This window comes from Pezoporus wallicus, unplaced genomic scaffold, assembly GCF_028554395.1.
Source record: "Pezoporus wallicus isolate ANWC-B61680 ecotype Strahan unplaced genomic scaffold, APGP_CSIRO_Pwel_v1 contig_7731, whole genome shotgun sequence".
Taxonomy (NCBI): Eukaryota; Metazoa; Chordata; class Aves; order Psittaciformes; family Psittacidae; genus Pezoporus; species Pezoporus wallicus.
Genome location: NW_026635361.1, coordinates 466,629 through 483,357, shown reverse-complemented (window position 1 = coordinate 483,357; position 16,729 = coordinate 466,629). Strand labels below are relative to the sequence as shown.

Here is a 16,729-nt window from a genome sequence, read left to right as displayed (position 1 = left end):
CAGCAACATTGTCAAGAGCTTGGTGACACCAGAATGGATGCGGGAGTGGCACTATAAGGGGTAAAACCAATTTAATGCCTTCACTTTAAGGAAGCAATTTTGGTGAATAAACAGCTTTTTCTTGGCCTTCTACATCATTGAAAAATAGGGGAGTGTTTTAAACAGTGTTAGAGAGAAAGCATTTCAATGCCCTGAGTGGGAAAGAGGATCTAGCAAAATTCAGACCCAAATGAATAACATCACGGGTTATTGGTTTCGTAGCTGAGTCTTAAAAGAAAATTAATGGGCTCTAACGAATGCCCAAACTCTGCTGAAATCAAGGAGATAATAGCAATTTAAGCCATTGGGGATACTGTCAATAACCTTCTTCATTTTGAAGCTATTATCCCCAGATAGCATGTTTGGGAATAATGGAACCCCAGACTGGTTTGGGTTGGAGGGGACCTTAAAGCTCCTCCAGTCCCAACCTGTGCCACAGGCAGGGACCCCTTCCACTAGAGCAGCTTGCTCCGAGCCCCTGTGTCCAACCTGGCCTTGAACACTGCCAGGGATGGGGCAGCCACAGCTTCTCTGGGCACCCTGTGCCAGCGCCTCAGCACCCTCACAGGGAAGAGCTTCTGCCTAAGAGCTCATCTCAGTCTCCCCTCTGGCAGGTTAAAGCCATTCCCCTTGGCCTGTCCCTACAGGCCCTTGTGCAAAGCCCCTCTCCAGCTTTCCTGCAGCCCCTTTAGGCACTGGAGCTGCTCTCAGGTCTCCCCTTCAGGAGCCTTCTCTTGTCCAGGCTGCCCCAGCCCAGCTCTCTCATCCTGGCTCCAGAGCAGAGCTGCTCCAGCCCTCGCAGCATCTCCATGGCCTCCTCTGGACTTACATCTGTACTTAACATGTGCAAGCATCCAGGGCATCAGCTTAGATCTGTAATCCCATGTAACACCAGTAGAGCAAGGCAGAGACTACCATAGAGCATCTCAGCCCACCTAAGACCTGAACTGCCTTCTGGACATGCCTATCGACCCCCACTGACTGATGAAGCAGCCTGAGGTTCCCATCTTATCCGTGTCAAATCCAGACCTCTGAGCATACATCCATCACATCTGGGGAAAGGATGGAAGACCATTCAACCTGCTATGGTCTGTATGGCCAAACTTGTTCATATTTACTGCAAGGACCCTCCTTTGTGAGCCCTGCGTAAAGGCTTTGCTGCCTTTTATTTTTACAGCTACTGTGAAGCTGGCCTGCCAAGTAAAAGCTGACTTCTCCCAATTCCCACCCCCCCTCCCCATTTTGTTTGCTGCCGTGACTGATGAGGACATGGAGAAGTCAATGTTGCCATTATGTCATCCACTTGGTTGTTCTGTTTCCCTGAGCCATACATCTCTGCACGCTGTGATTCCACATCACATCACAGAAACAGTGACTGTTCACAGAGACCAAACAAATGCAGTCAGATGAACAGAAAAGAGAAACAATTTTCCATTTGGATTGCTGGCCCAGCCTTTGTTTGTATCTATTTAAACCAAGACTGCTGATGATACAACCCTCCAGCTCCATTAAGTAAGAGCTGAATGAGTTTACTCCAGCTGCCCCCAGGAGTTCTCCAGCAGAGACAAGTCCTGACCAACCGCGGTGTTTCAGAAGCAAAAAGTCTCTTCAGCTCTTCTTTGCCCATGACAGAAGTAGAAAGCCAGCTCTTCGTGCCCCCCACCTGCCCGCTGGCAATCCGCTTCAACAGCTCCTGTTCATTTTAGCAGGAAAACACGCTGCTTAATACTAGATTTGCCATTTCCTTACTCCACTTGTCATTATAATCCTGAACAACCAGTTCCCTGCCACCCACCAAGCCAGGAGGAATCAAAAGGTGCAACGTACAACACACAAATGAAAGAATTTTGTTCAAAGGTAACCGAGATTTCTCTTTTTAGGCTTGGCAGTGATGTTTTACTCAATCGGAGTGTTTTTCATAGTCTTGCTGTAGTACCATCAAGAGACCTGCACTATAGAACTGTTGTTATCATCGTTTTGTATTTTCTCTTGGTCCCTATTCCAGAACAAGTCAGGAAAGAGGGTGCTTTGATAAGTGGTATGAAAACTATCACTCATTACATCAGTAAAGTACTTCCTAATGCAAAGTCCTACGAGCAGCTCCTACCTTGCACTCGTCGTAGTCCCTGCGGACATACAGCAGGTAGATCAACCAGTTCTTCCTCTCTAGGACTGGTAACTCTGGTGCTGTAGATAGAAAATAAGAAGAGAATACAGGAGATCAGTTTGATGAGCAGAGAACCAGGGCACAGAGATCTGCAAGCACAACACCACTGCTTCAACAACTGCAACTGCACTGGCTGGTGCAATCAATCACTTGACTTGAAGCCTGGACTGTGAATGTATAAACAGTGTCTGGATTTAGTTTACTTCTCATACTGATGCATTGCTCAAGACAGACATTAACTACGGCCTCTTAGCACAAAACTACACCTCAAAAGACTTGAGGCACTGGCTTCTTCCAATGCAGTTACTGGAGCAAACAGCTCCAAGCACCAACTACGTCTGAATCCAACACTAACACTGCTCCACAGATCTGGGGGAATTGGTGCTTCCAAAAACACAGGCAGCAGGCTGGAGGAAGAGACTCAGATTCACATTTAGGAACTAGGGCAGAAGAATCAGAGGGCTTTAAAATCAGTTTCTGGGAGTGAATGAGAAGGTGAAACACACAAAAGGAGATTTTGGAGTTTTTGGAGATGTTGCTGGTCTGAAGGTGTGAATAATTTAAAGAGGTCAAACTTAGTTCTTTGAAACTGTGAAGGAACTATGAAACATCACACGTCTGAGACACTGTGAAGCTCCTGGCAGAAAAACGTGTTTGATGCAGCAGAGACTGGCTGGTGCTCCAGCATTCCAATTCTCGGGAGCCAACAGCAGTAATTACGGCACATCACGAATGGATGTTGCTTAGTGATATTCACATTGGGTTTCAAAGTTGAACACACTGCTGTGCATTTCATTAAGGCTCGAAATGTATTGCCTGTTATTTCTCTCTACTGCGAGATGCAGGGAGCTGAGAGGTAACCATAGCAACTGGCCCAAAAGCTCTACGTTTGCAAGTCAATATTATGACAGAAGTGCAGCAGCGAAGCAAGGACCAGGCCGCCTTCTCCCAGCCCGCGGAGCACGGCACAGACCCGCACCACTGACAGAGACACAGGCTCAGCTTCCAGCACCCTGGAGCACGAGGTATTCCTTGGAGTGGTCCACAGGCCCCTCCGCCAGCTGGTGGCAAGGGTCATGATCACAGAATCATTCAGGTTCTAATCCTTTGCAGACCCTCTAGCCCAAACACCTGCCAAGGCAGGGCCACCCAGAGCAAGTTACAGCCCGAAGGAAGAAGAAATTCCACAGCTGGAAGGAGCGAACCGTGCTGGGAGATGTTCTTGGTGCAAAGGGCTCTTATCTGTTATAAAGAACACAGAGTTTAATCCAGGAGGACGGCACCTGCAGTGAGCAACAAACACGTCCCTCAGGCACACCAGGTGTTTCCCCACAATTCACACCAAGTCTGGTATCATAGAATCCCACACTGATTTGGGCTGGAAAGGACCTTAAAGCTCACCCAGCTCCAACCCCTGCTACAGGCAGGGACACCTTCCACTAGAGCAGCTTGCTCCAAGCCCCTGTGTCCAACCTGGCCTTGAACACTGCCAGGGATGGGGCAGCCACAGCTTCTCTGGGCACCCTGTGCCAGCGCCTCAGCACCCTCACAGGGAAGAGCTTCTGCCTTTATCTCCAATCTGAACTCCCGTTTCAGTTTGAACCCATCACCCCTTGTTTATTGCAACAGTCCCTGATGAAGAGCCCCTCTCTGGGCCCCCTTCACTGGAAGCTACTATCACTGTGAGCACTTCAAAACAACCAGAGTTTCTCCAGCTGTTGAAGCTGGCAGAAACCTGTAAAGCCATTTCTGGTTCTGGTGGGGATTTTTTCCTTAAATTCTGGAATACCCAGCCAGATTTACACTAGAGCTGAGGTTTAAGTGTGCACACCAGCAATATAAAGGCAAATATCTTATAAAGAAGGTTCAAGTGCCCTAAAAAACACAGCCCGAACTAAAAAGTAACCCAAACAAGCTAAGCTTACAGAAACACACAGGTCAGGGATCCAAATGCTGCTCAGCTGTGTGATGCCTGGATCTCTGTAAGTAAGGCATTTTAACATCTGTGTTCCCAGACCAGATTCGTTGATTTCTGATGACTTAATGTTTCCCATTCATCCTTATAATGAGACCATGAAGGGAAGAGTTAAGAGGTGCCTGAATAGCTACACATTGATTGAAATAACACCATGTCATGAACAGCCTGAGAGCTGCTCTGAAGCTGATTGAGAGGTTACCTGATTCATTAGCAGATTTATAACGACTTCCTTGTGAAAGGATTATTAGTGGTGCAATGGTTGAAGTGGACAGAACTTCTCCATCTGAGAAACAGCACTTGGGGATGCCAGACGTGCAGGAAGTGGTTGGACATGTGTGCTCTTCCTGCCACTGTCCAACCCAAAACCCCAAACCAGATACATGTCTGATACACCTGCACACTTCCTACCTCCTTTTCTAAGCATGGATTTAAAAGCAGGCACTGCAAACTCTATTTAACCACAAAGATTTCAGTTCAAGTCAAAACTAAAGCATACTTCACCATTTTGTACCTGATACAAAATCCTTCATCATTACATACAATGAAAACCACCATAAACAGGGATTAAATCAGAAGACCCTCCAGAGATACCCCAACAGGTCTCCCACCATCTGTAGTGCACACCTTGCTGAGAGGTTAAAATGAAACAGCACCATTAAATGTCCAGAGGAGGCCATGGAGATGCTGCGAGGGCTGGAGCAGCTCTGCTCTGGAGCCAGGCTGAGAGAGCTGGGCTGGGGCAGCCTGGACAAGAGAAGGCTCCTGAAGGGGAGACCTGAGAGCAGCTCCAGTGCCTGAAGGGGCTGCAGGAAACCTGGAGAGGGGCTTGGGACAAGGGATGTAGGGACAGGCCAAGGGGAATGGCTTTAACCTGCCAGAGGGGAGACTGAGATGAGCTCTCAGGCAGAAGCTCTTCCCTGGGAGGGTGCTGAGGCGCTGGCACAGGGTGCCCAGAGAAGCTGTGGCTGCCCCATCCCTGGCAGTGTTCAAGGCCAGGCTGGACACAGGGGCTTGGAGCAAGCTGCTCTAGTGGAAGGGGTCCCTGCCCGTGGCAGGGGTTGGAGGTGGATGAGCTTTAAGGTCCCTTCAACCCAAACCGCTCTGTGGTTCCCTGAGACAGAAAAGCAAGCGGGCTGGGGTGTGTTGCCAGATGAATAAATTATGTTAAAGCCTACACAAATGTTTTGGGCTAAGCTAAGGGAACAGCAGAGCAGCGAGCGGATGGAAGATCAGTTGTTGAATTCCCGGAGGAAAGAGCTTTTTCACACTTTGAAGACCAGAGGGACATCATCACACTCCACTCCCACGCTATGGAAACGCCTGCTGAGGATAGGGCTTGCAAGGAAGACATGCTGCATGCAGAGTGGGTGCTGAGCAGTGTGTCAAGCTGAAAGGAAAAGGGTAAACCAGACAGCAAGCTGCCTTCTGGGGCCAGGGCTGCAGAAACCCAGCAGAGCTACCTAAAAGAGCTGGGCTGGAGAGAAAACAGAGATCAAAACACACCATGAGACACAGGAGTGAACACGTCTGCATCTACAGAGATGAAACAGTTTCGCTTCCCCCAGCGACACACTGAGCTAAGGATAACTACGTGGAAGTGGGAAACCACATGGAGCTTTTACACTCCTAGAACTCATTTGGAAATAGCAACAAACTCAACTGAGGGGACATTACTCTCCTTCTCTCTTTCCCCAAGACAAGCCAACTGCAAAAAGGCAGTGCCAATGTCACTCGGAAGAGATGACTGGATTAATTCACAGATCTGGAAGGGAATCTCACATCTGAACACAAACACAAAGCTGTGTAGAAGAAAGTTGATGCACTCCCCGAGTCTGTTCCAGACAGTAAATGTGAACAGTTTGGCCCCTCCTCTGAAGCAATCCAACAGCATCACCAAGAACCAAATCTGGTGTGGATCCCCCCAGGACTGAAGAGAGAGGAAAGCCACAGAAACTGGGAGAAAGGCAATAAATTTGACACAGGAACACGCCTGATGCTCAGAAAAGGGCTGTAGGAATCAAAGGGTTACTACCAGGCTCTATACAGACAAAATCCATAGAAATCATTTATACACCTCTCCAGAGCCACAACCACCTTCACCTGCACTTGTTTTTCAAAACAGAGCAGGAGATACCTACTTCTGGTGCTTTTATCTCCCTTGGGGTTGCTCCCCCAGCCTGCTGGTACACTGCAAAGGGTCACTGCATTCTCTGGATGAAAAATGGAAATCCCAATCTCTTTGGGACTCCAGCTCCACAAAAAGGGAATACAGCATTCCGTACCTTTCTGAGGACATGAATCAATCATCACAGGTCCTGATATTTTCACCATGTTTAATAATTACCCACAGAATACCCTAAAAACCCCTGCATGTAGCTGATGGCTTTAAGCTGAAAAGCTTACATGAATGGCTTGAACCTGCCAGAGGGGAGACTGAGATGAGCTCTTAGGCAGAAGCTCTTCCCTGTGAGGGTGCTGAGGGGCTGGCACAGGGTGCCCAGAGAAGCTGTGGCTGCCCCATCCCTGGCAGTGTTCAAGGCCAGGTTGGACACAGGGGCTTGGAGCAAGCTGCTCTAGTGGAAGGTGTCCCTGCCCGTGGCAGGGGTGGGAGGTGGATGAGCTGTAAGGTCCCTTCAGCACAAAGCAAGCTGGGATTCTATGATGATGATGTGTCGCTCAGCTCTTGCTGCATCAACCTGAACAGCAATGTACGGCTGGATCTGGCAACCAGGGGCTGCTAAGAGGGGCAGAAGAACAGAAAGCAGCAGGTGCACTGCCCTCCCAAGTACAAGGATGATGGGGAACTCTGGAGGCTCCATATGGCATATAGTGGTTTGCAATCGCGTGTTCATTATACCAGGAGCACATACTGCTGCAATGGATCACTCCAAAGGTTCCTGCACAGGGAAAGGCTGATGAATTTGGCCTCACCAGGAGGAGCTGAGCACATGGATCAGGCTCCTCAGGCTGCCTGCACTGCAATTTGCCACCTTGCTCAATATACAGCTCTTCAGGAGTTTCTCATACATAACTGCTGTGGATCAGATGAAGACATGCTTGTCTCTGTCACCTTTCACAGAGCCTTGCAAACAATCCCAGCATCACAGGGATACAGGGACTACAGGTTAGGAAATAATAGTTTCTCCCATTCCAGCAGTGGGGCCATTATTTGCTGTAAATCAATCTGGTCAAGGGTCAGTGCAAGAAATGCAATTATCCCCCCAACTTGGTACCTACAGTGATGAGTTTATAACTTGCATAATTACCTTCCGGCCTCTCTTCCTGGGCTTACTAAAGTCTGCTCTCATTAAGCAACAGTGACAGGGAGCCAGGCACCAAGTATGTGATGAAATAACCTCAGCCAAGAGACACGCCAGCTCCTCTGAAGTGTGTTTTGATTGAATTCCAAAGGGAATCCATCTGATCCCCACTTTCTCAGTGGCCAGTGATTGATTGCACAGCCCACTTCCAGCAGGGTGATTTTTCTTTCTGACAACGCTCCTTTAAGGAAGCCACTGGAGCAGAAACCTGGCAGAATCCGAGTGAGATCATCAGGTTTGTCTCTGTGCTGCGCTATCATCACTCTTTGCTTTGTTCATCCCCTTAGAGACTTTTTCCAAGGACTGAAAAAATGATACAGAATCAGAGTTACTCCCTTTTGTGTAAACCTCCGCTGGAAATTGTTTTGTGCTTGCATCTTCAGGTTGGGTAATTATAGCTTAGAGAGGAACTATCAAACCATGGGGTTTAGATGTAATAAAAGGGGATTGAAATCACTGTAAAGAGAGAGGAAGGAGTGGGGAGAAACCCCAAAAGGCTCCTATCAGATGGGAGAAATGGTTGCTAAAGCACCAGCCATCCTCCTACAGAAATCACAAGTGCAACCAGGCCACTTGTGCTGTGGCACAGCCAGAGGATGGTGGCTTTCACCAGAACTGCCCAACTGCAGCCATCAGGCAGCTTTCACCTTATTTCCTCCAGTGTGCAAACTGTGAGGGGCCAGGAGCAGCCAGGACCCCTCCTGTGGAAGGCACTGCTCAGTTATGGCTCTCTGTATGATCAGAGCCTAGTCTTTTTCCACCCCAGCTTATAGGAAAGAGTCTGAGCCCCAATCCACTCCCCATCCTCCAGCTTTGCAACCCACCTCACAGCAAACTGAATAAAATCAGCAGGAAGAGCTTTGCAGGAGAAGCAGAGACACAAAAGACTTAAGGTGACACAAAGAAGAATGTGTTGTCAGACCAAAATCTGTAATACCTAAACCATACATAACACAGACCACATAGATCCACAGTCTGGATCCACTGTGATGGGCACCATGTACACACGTAAGATTATCCAAAGGGTCTAATTTGGATCCTGACTCAACTGTCCCTTTCCAGATCCTAAGTAAAACTGTGTGGTGCAAACCAGCATTCAGGCACACCGGTATTTGCAGAGTTAATAAACACAGAGGCAGTGAGTCAAGCCTCTGTTGGAACATTTTGCTATTAAGAGAGCAGCACCAAAGCACAACGTGGTAAAGTGCATCTTGCTCTGCAGAAACCAAAGCAGGAAGCTTTGCTGTGGTGAACGGCATCATCTCCCATCGTGGGGCCAGGCTTACCCTAACATACAGAAGCAGGATTCACCTTTGATTAGAGATTCATTGCCCATTTCCAAGTCATTCCAGTCACCACCTAGTAAGGGCACAAAGGCAATTCCCTGACCACTGCAGGAGACCAGCCAAATCTGAAGGGCAACACATCAAATTCCTTAAGGGGTCTTTCAAGGCCAGGTTGGATGGGGCTTGGAGCAAGCTGCTCTAGTGGAAGGTGTCCCTGCCTGTGGCAGGGGTTGGAACTGAAGGAGCTTTAAGCTCCCTTCCAACATAAACCAGCCTGGGATTCCATGACCAACATGCACCCAGCTCAGCCTCCGGAAGGCATCTGCTGCCATTATTGCCAGTGTTACAGTTATTCCCACTGGGAGAGCTTGGGGAAGGTCTACTGTGGGGCATAGCTTTGGTTACAGTCTGAAATGAAGCTCAGTGCTCTCACAGCTGTGTTCAACAAGCACTGATAAAGAAGGAAATGCAGGATGAAACCAGCTGCACACGTCTCCTTTTGCCTTGAGCTTCCCAAGCTGCCAGTGCCAGGAATTATGTGACCGGCTGTGAAACCAGTGACACAGAGCTAATGAGTATCTGCTAAACAAAAATAACACTGAAATCATAAGGCTCAAACTCAAATAGCTACTAGAAAACAACGTACCACTGCCAGGGAGTTGTATTTTCCATAATAAGGGATGAATAATGGATAGGAAGCAGTTTTAAGCTCAAATATCAAGGGGTTTAGATTTAAAAATAATGGCCTGCCTTTATACCACAGGAGCATCCTACAGACTCCTATCTAGGCTAGTGCACAGAGAAAATGAATGAGAAACCCTCTTCCTCACCCAGACACAGGCTTTCATTGAGATTCTAGCAATATCAATACATTCCATCTTGGGAAGGGAATTCGTGGAGGAATACTGGTCTCCTACACCCAGAACCATCCTTGGAGCTTGAAAATGGAGCCATAACGTATTCAAAACTCAACAATGATGAAAAATCACTCCAAACCCCTTCACCCAGAGGAGGTTTTATACGCTGTATTTCACTCATTGTGAGTACATGCATACATACGTGAGCATACAGGTGGCGTGTACACGAATACCTGTAAAATGGATAGAAACAGCAGAGAAAAGGAGAGCTCCTGCTGTAGCCATCCTCTCTGTTTATCCCCTTCCCTTGTTTTCCCTTTTGCAAACTGCTGCCGGAGCACCTTTAAATCAAACATAAACCGTATGGCTGCTCATTATTCCCAGGCAGTTGGGGTTAATAAAACTCATCAGACACAATTCCGGCACTGGCGACAAAGTCATAATTCATAGCGTGATCTTCCTGAGGTGTACGAACAGCCTCCCCATGCGCAGGGACAGCGAGGAGGAGGCTGGAAAACAGCAGGTTTCAAGAAAAAAAGCAACATTTCTGACTCTACACCTCCCCCTGCAGGAAAATGAGCCGAAGCTATCGGGAAGAGCTGGAATTCTGTCTTAAAACTGATTTATACACAAGGGAGAAGGAAAAAGGGGGATTTTCTGTCGTTAGCTTACTCTGTCTAAATCTTGAAGACTTGCTAGCTCAGACTTCAGTGGGTTTTCTGACTTAAGGCGTTTCGAGTTCTGAGTTACTCCACACAGAAATGGTTTCATGCACAAGACAAATTCATACCTTGGTTATTCAATATAGATGTCTTCTAGTGTGTGCTGCTCAAGTTGAACCTTAAGGGACAGGGGCAAGATCTGTAAATACACACCTTTGACACCCCGGACCTCCCAGTGCCACAGCGACGTTCCCAGTGGCAGAACCAGGCTGGCTACTGGGAAATCTCCATTAGCAGGACGAGGCTGGCGAGACACTGCTCCACAATCCTTCCTCCGTTTGATGTATAATCACAACCACACAAAACAACTGAATCAAGCCTAACAGTGCTTGAGTCAAGCTTAAAATTCAATTCAAGCAAATAAACACTGGGGTAAAGGTTGGACTTGATGATCTGAAAGGTCTTTTCCAACCTGGTTGATTCTATGATTCTATGAAATTTGGTGGCAAATGAGTACTTTAACAAGGAATTTGAAGTATCATCATCTTTACTTGCTTCAGAAAAAGTCAAAACTGAAAGTGTTTCCTCTGCACGAGCTCATTCTGCCCATCAGCACTGACTGCTGAGCAGAGACACACGCTCCAAACAGAAGGAAAACAAGGATCTGAAAGAGCTTTTGCTATTTTGGGGTTTAAACACCAGCTAATCTAGCAAAAAGCAGGCTGATTCACATAACAGTTCTCAAGTCCCTGAGGATGCAGACACTGTGCTTGGAGCTACTCAAGAAGCCAAGCCCTGGCACAGCATCCCAACTGTTATTTTCTTCATTTAAACCATTTTGTTTCCTGCTTGATGCCTCGAGCTCTTGTAGACAAGGAGACCAAGAACATCATCACAGCGGGCTTCTGAGTAACATGGCTTATCAGCAGCACAGGACGTCTGAGGTATTAACTGCAGCCACACTTTCTGCCTTCAGAGATGCACCTGCTCCAGCATGGCCTTATCCCTGGCTGCAGCCTCTCCAGGGGGAGTATCTGCTCTGTCGTGGGCTTCTCCATAGCCATGATCCTTAAAGATCATGAAGACAGAAAGGCCCAGAGAGCTGAATTAGTTCAGGCTGGAGAAGAGAAGGCTCAGGGGAGACCTTATCACCATGTTCCATCATTGAAAGGGTGGCTACAAAGAAGATGGAGATTCACTTTTTACAAGGAGCCCCATGGAAAAGGTGATGGGCACAAGTTACTTGGTCTAGGTCATGCTTTGCCTAGAAAGGTTAGAACAGATGATCCTTGAGGTTCCTTCTAACCTGGGATTCCATGATCCCTTCAGAGGTACACCACTGCGGCACAGATATAACCACGGCCCCAAGCACTTTGAGATGTACTTGCTCTGGTGTGGACTTATTCACAGCCACAGACACTTGGGGTTGTCCTGCTCCTCATCCACAGGTCCCTCATCCCTTCATCTCCAGCTCCCACTGCAGTTCCAGCCTGCCTAGTACAGCAGCACAGACACGGCAGCGATGATGACCCCATCATCTGCCACACCAGGCACGTGGCTGTAACTCAACCTAGAGCTTTCCAGTCAGATCTGTTGTAATCTCAAACCTTTCAAACCCCACGCTGGGTGCCAAACAGGGCTGTTGTGGTTGAACCCCAGGCGGCAACTCAGCCCCACACAGCCGCTCGCTCACTCCTCCCGTGGGCTGGGGGAGGGAATCAAGAGGACAAGTGAGAAAACTCGTGGGCTGTGATAAAGACAGTTTAACAGGCAAAGCAAACGCTGCACACACAAGCAAAGCAAAGAAAGGAATTCATTCCCCCATTCCCATCACAGGCGTGTGCTCAGCCACCTCCAGGACAGCAGGGCTCCAGCGCACGTCACTTGGGAAGGCAAACACCATCACCTCCAACATCCGTTCCTCTTCTTCCCCCAGCTTTATACATTGAGCATGAGGTCATAAGGTGTGGAATATCCCTTGTCCCATCTGTGTGCCCTCCTAAGTCCTTGTGCCTCCTGGCTGGTGGGGTGGGATGAGGAGCAGAAAAGGTCTTCACTCTGTGTAAGCACTGCTCAGCAGTAATTAAAAGCTCCCTGTGTTATCAACACTGGTCGCACCACAAACCCACAGCATCACCCCATACCAGCTACTATGAAGAAAATTAACTGTATCCCAGCCAAACCCAGCACCGCTGCTCACTGTCTCCTCCCACAGCAAAGCAAGGACGGAAGATATTTCCCCTGCAAACAAAGCCACAGTGGCTGCAGGCATTCCCAAAATAACCTGTGTAACCAGCTTCTCAGTAATTCCAGCATCAGGAGCATAGCAGTTTGGGGATTTCCAGTCTAATCCTTCCTTTGGCTTACATTCTTTATGCTTAGTCTTTCTCTGTCTACAGCATGAGGTATTTTCCACAGAAATAAAAGCTAAAATCATTATAAGGCATTTGTAAGAAAAAGCTTTCCTCTGAAAAAGCAAACTGAAATTGTAATGGGGGGGTCACAATGCAGCCCTGAACATTCTCACTCAACAGGAAGCAACACCCAGAGGCTGTCCTCACTCCATCCCTCCACCAGTTTTGGCTGGAAAGACATGAGAGCTGGTATCTCCCAGGCAACACTCGCTCTGGCAGGCAGGGTGGGCAGCAGCCGTGCTCCAGCTATGGACGTGCTCATCTGCAACTCTGCAGAAACAAGACCTCAAGCACTGGGGAACCCAGGATGTCTTCTTCACAAGCAACTGCTGTCTCTTAAGAGACCTTAAGGTACCATGGGCCTTAAGTACAACACAGAAGGTCCTTGCAGCATCAGGGAATTATCCTACAGGATTTGATAGCTGAAGATAAACACCACAACTGGCTGTACACTGAAGCCAGTCCCATCATTCCTGTTCAGATGATGCTGGAGACCCAGGCTAAAGCCACTGAAGACTCAAAGGCTCCAACTCAAGCTGCACAGACAACATTAACTCTGACACTGAGCAAATGCATCTCCTTTAACTCATGTCTGAAAATGAAGACATCCCAGCTACTTGCCTTAGGCTGTCTCTAAGGAGAGGAATACATGTGCTCAGGAGTGGATTCCTTGCATCCCACAATAGGTGGATAGGACAGAATGCAGAAGAATGGCATCAGTGGGTTTTCCACTAACTACAGAGCACAGGTGATCCGCTGAGACTTGTTCTACCTCAGAGGTGTCTCAGTTCAGGAAGATGGATCCCACCCTTCCTAAATCTGTCACTTACTATTTTTATACAACTATTTTTAAACCCACACCAGGAGATGCCATTTTTACCTGTAAGCAGGATGCCAGCAGAAGCTGAATGCTTTGAAATACAACAGAAACTTGCCTTGACTTTCAAAGGAACTGCACAACCTGAATTCACCAATTCAACTGTGATGCTAAAGCAACATGTTGCAACTGGACAGTTAGACCCTCTAAAGCTGAGCTATTGCACTCCACTGTACTCCCCCTCAGCCTCATCCAGTGCACTGTGATTCTTAATTACCAAAAGGCACTCAGGTTACACTCACTGTCTGCAAGAGGCACTTTGATGGCACTTGTCATTCAGTTTGCAACCAGCCTGAGAAGCAGATAGAGATTTTCCTCTTTACAGAGAGGAAATAAGTAGGTTGAGAACTGCCAAAAGATGTAATGCTGGAACTGGAACTATAAATCTTCTGATTTAGAAACTAGCACGCAAATCTTACTGCTACCAGCCTGTCCCTGCAAAGGTTTCCCTGTTCCTGTAGTCATGGATATTAATGTACACACACAAGAGGGCAGAGCTGTGCCAGCACATTCAAACTGCAGCATGATCAGTTTGTGGTGCAGGGATTACTGGGCTGGTTTTGGGGGAAGAGGATGAAGCAGAGTGTATTATACAAGTGAATTCCCCAAGAATGATAATTCATTCTTTCAATGTCACTATTCAAAACTAATGGCTGTATCAGGTCCTGAACAAGATATACACAGCACTTCGACCCACTTATGGCAGAGAGAGGAAAGCATCAATGTCTCTTCTATAAAACAACACTGTCATTACCCACTAACCTATGTTATTCAGAAACCATTTTCTTCTCAGAAGGTTGTAGGTTCAAATGGGGTAAAAGACCTTGGCTCGCACGTGGTCAGATGGAAATGAAGTGGTACGTACAGGGACAGGAACTGTATCTGCTCCCCTCCAACCACAACATTTCCACTAACTGCTTTTCCTTCTGACACACTTAGAAGTATTAATTCATTTAACTCAAGGGGGTTGCTTTTATCAGGATTTCTCAGGCAGCTTCACTCTTACAAGTTCAAAGGCAGCTTTGAAGCCGGTTCCAAGAGTGGATTTCTATTGATTTCAGAAAATGTATCAGGAATTCAGAAATGATCGGCTCGGCAAGTGCATGGAATCAGCTCCTTGGGGTACGAACATCTCCTGCTCCTCGGAGTGCTCGAGCCATTAAAATACTTACAGGACCCCTTAAAGTATCTGTGGCAGCAGGAGGCATCCCCACTGCTTCATCTGTGCGAGCAGGAGCTGCCCAGAGAGAGCAGCTGTCCATCTGCACAGGACCCACCATCAAAAGCCACTTCTCCTTCTGCATAACCTGAAAGTTAGGTGTTACCTAACAGTAACATTTTGAGATGGCTTAGCACTGTGAGCATCTCAGCAGCAGATAAAGCCAGCTTCACTGCCCATCAAAGCAGCGTGTGCAATTAGTTTCTATTAGAACCCATGGATGACACCCTTGGCTTCAAGGACGAGCACCCACATGAACAGGATGGTATTTGAGCTTAACGCTGCTGTGGGATTTTGCTGGACAAGAGTAACTCACACTGCTTGAGAATAAAATCTATTAAACAAAATAAACTACCCTGGTAAGATACAAAATACCATGGTGTTGTACCCAAACCCCATGTTTCTGTGTGGTAGAAGTGTGGTAACTTCGAGCTTCAAAGAACACCCTCATTACCACTGAGCTCAAGCACAGGATACAACCCCAGCTTCAAAACACACACACACATCACACACTTCCCTATTTCTATTTATCTGCAACATCCAAATCTAATCAAACTTTGCTGTGACTTACAAAGGGACACTGAGCACTCACGTTTATCCCTGATAAACCTACCTCATCAGCTGTTGCAATCTCATGGCAGTACCTTACTTTGCCTCTGAGAGAGTGTAATAAAAGCAGGGAGAAGTTCATTTCCTCCCTCTCAGTGACCCACACAGGCCTGACAAGACATTTTTGCTAGTTTTGCTCATAATTATATGAGACTGAAGTGGAATTCACCAAACCCAATATAAGACAAAGACTCACACCATCCTTGAAACATCCAGACACGAGGTTGACTTTGCTCCAAGGTGAAGCCAACAAAATAAGTGCTTTGCCAAAGGTCACAGTTAATCCAAGGCAGAATTCCCTGCTTCAGACTCTAGAAAAACACATACCTACAAACCATCCCTAAAATATCCCAATGCCCAGGACTGAGAAGAACACTTAATCCCTGCTGATGCTTTTCTACTTCACAAAGGGAAGGTTTTTGCTTTGACAGTTATCTACCTGACCCTTCCTTGGACAAACATAGAGGTGGTTGGTAACAACTCAGCCTTCTCCTTCTTCACAGTCTAATGGATTTCCAGCCCAAGTTCTCAAGTGAAATCTGCTTTCTTTTGCTCTGGTTTATTTATTACAACACACACATCTTTAGGTTCCTACCCTGTTATTAAAAAGCCATCACTGTTCCTCACAAAATCTGATATTTGTGTGGAAATCCAATGCATCTGAAAATGTTCCATTAACCTCTGAACTGTTCTGAGACTAAAAGGAGCCCAAAGCTTCCTTTCTGGATACGTTTTTCCACCATAAAGGGAAATAAATTCAAGTTGTGTTCCATAAAAATCAACAATACAAGTGGTAAAAGCACTTCTCCACTGCTAGGAGATACTCCAAAATGACTTGACTTGCCCGTGTGCCCACAGGAAAGTGGGAAGATGGGAATCTTCAGCCTACTGCAATTCAAAACCAGCTTGGAAAACATCCAATTCATTTAGAATGCAGAAAGGAGATTAAGCCCCCATCTCAGCAGGCTGATAGTAACTCTACATGGCTTCAAGACACAGAGCTCCCTTTATTCTACCATGAATTGCTTGGGGACAAAATATGAACATGGACAGAGTTATGGATCTCAAGGTAGCAACAGAGGGAATTGATTGTGAGAGCAGCTCTCCCCACGGGGGGAAAGGACAAAATAATGAATGGGTTTAGCTCCTAACGTGTCAGCTGCTGAGTAACAACAGTCACCAAGCGCAGCCACAACATACTCTGAGGGGTTTACCTTTTACTGGTCCCCTTAGATTGCTAGATGTAGAGATTTCACATCCTATCACCGTGTACAACACCTTTCCCCACCACCACCACAATC

General features: G+C 47.2%; 1 protein-coding gene across 2 annotated transcripts in view; it reads right to left on the bottom strand.

Annotated features, from left to right (window-relative positions):
- Window positions 1-16,729, bottom strand: part of BBS4 (Bardet-Biedl syndrome 4) — a 41,698-nt gene that overhangs the window by 20,116 nt on the left and 4,853 nt on the right. Inside the window, exon 3 of one of the 2 annotated variants that reach the window (XM_057420786.1) lies at window positions 2,147-2,226. The exons of the other annotated variant lie outside the window; for it this stretch is intronic. Within the exon in view, the coding sequence (XP_057276769.1) occupies window positions 2,147-2,226 (80 nt within the window). The remainder of the gene's footprint in view (window positions 1-2,146; window positions 2,227-16,729) is intronic. 2 annotated transcript variants of the gene reach the window in all.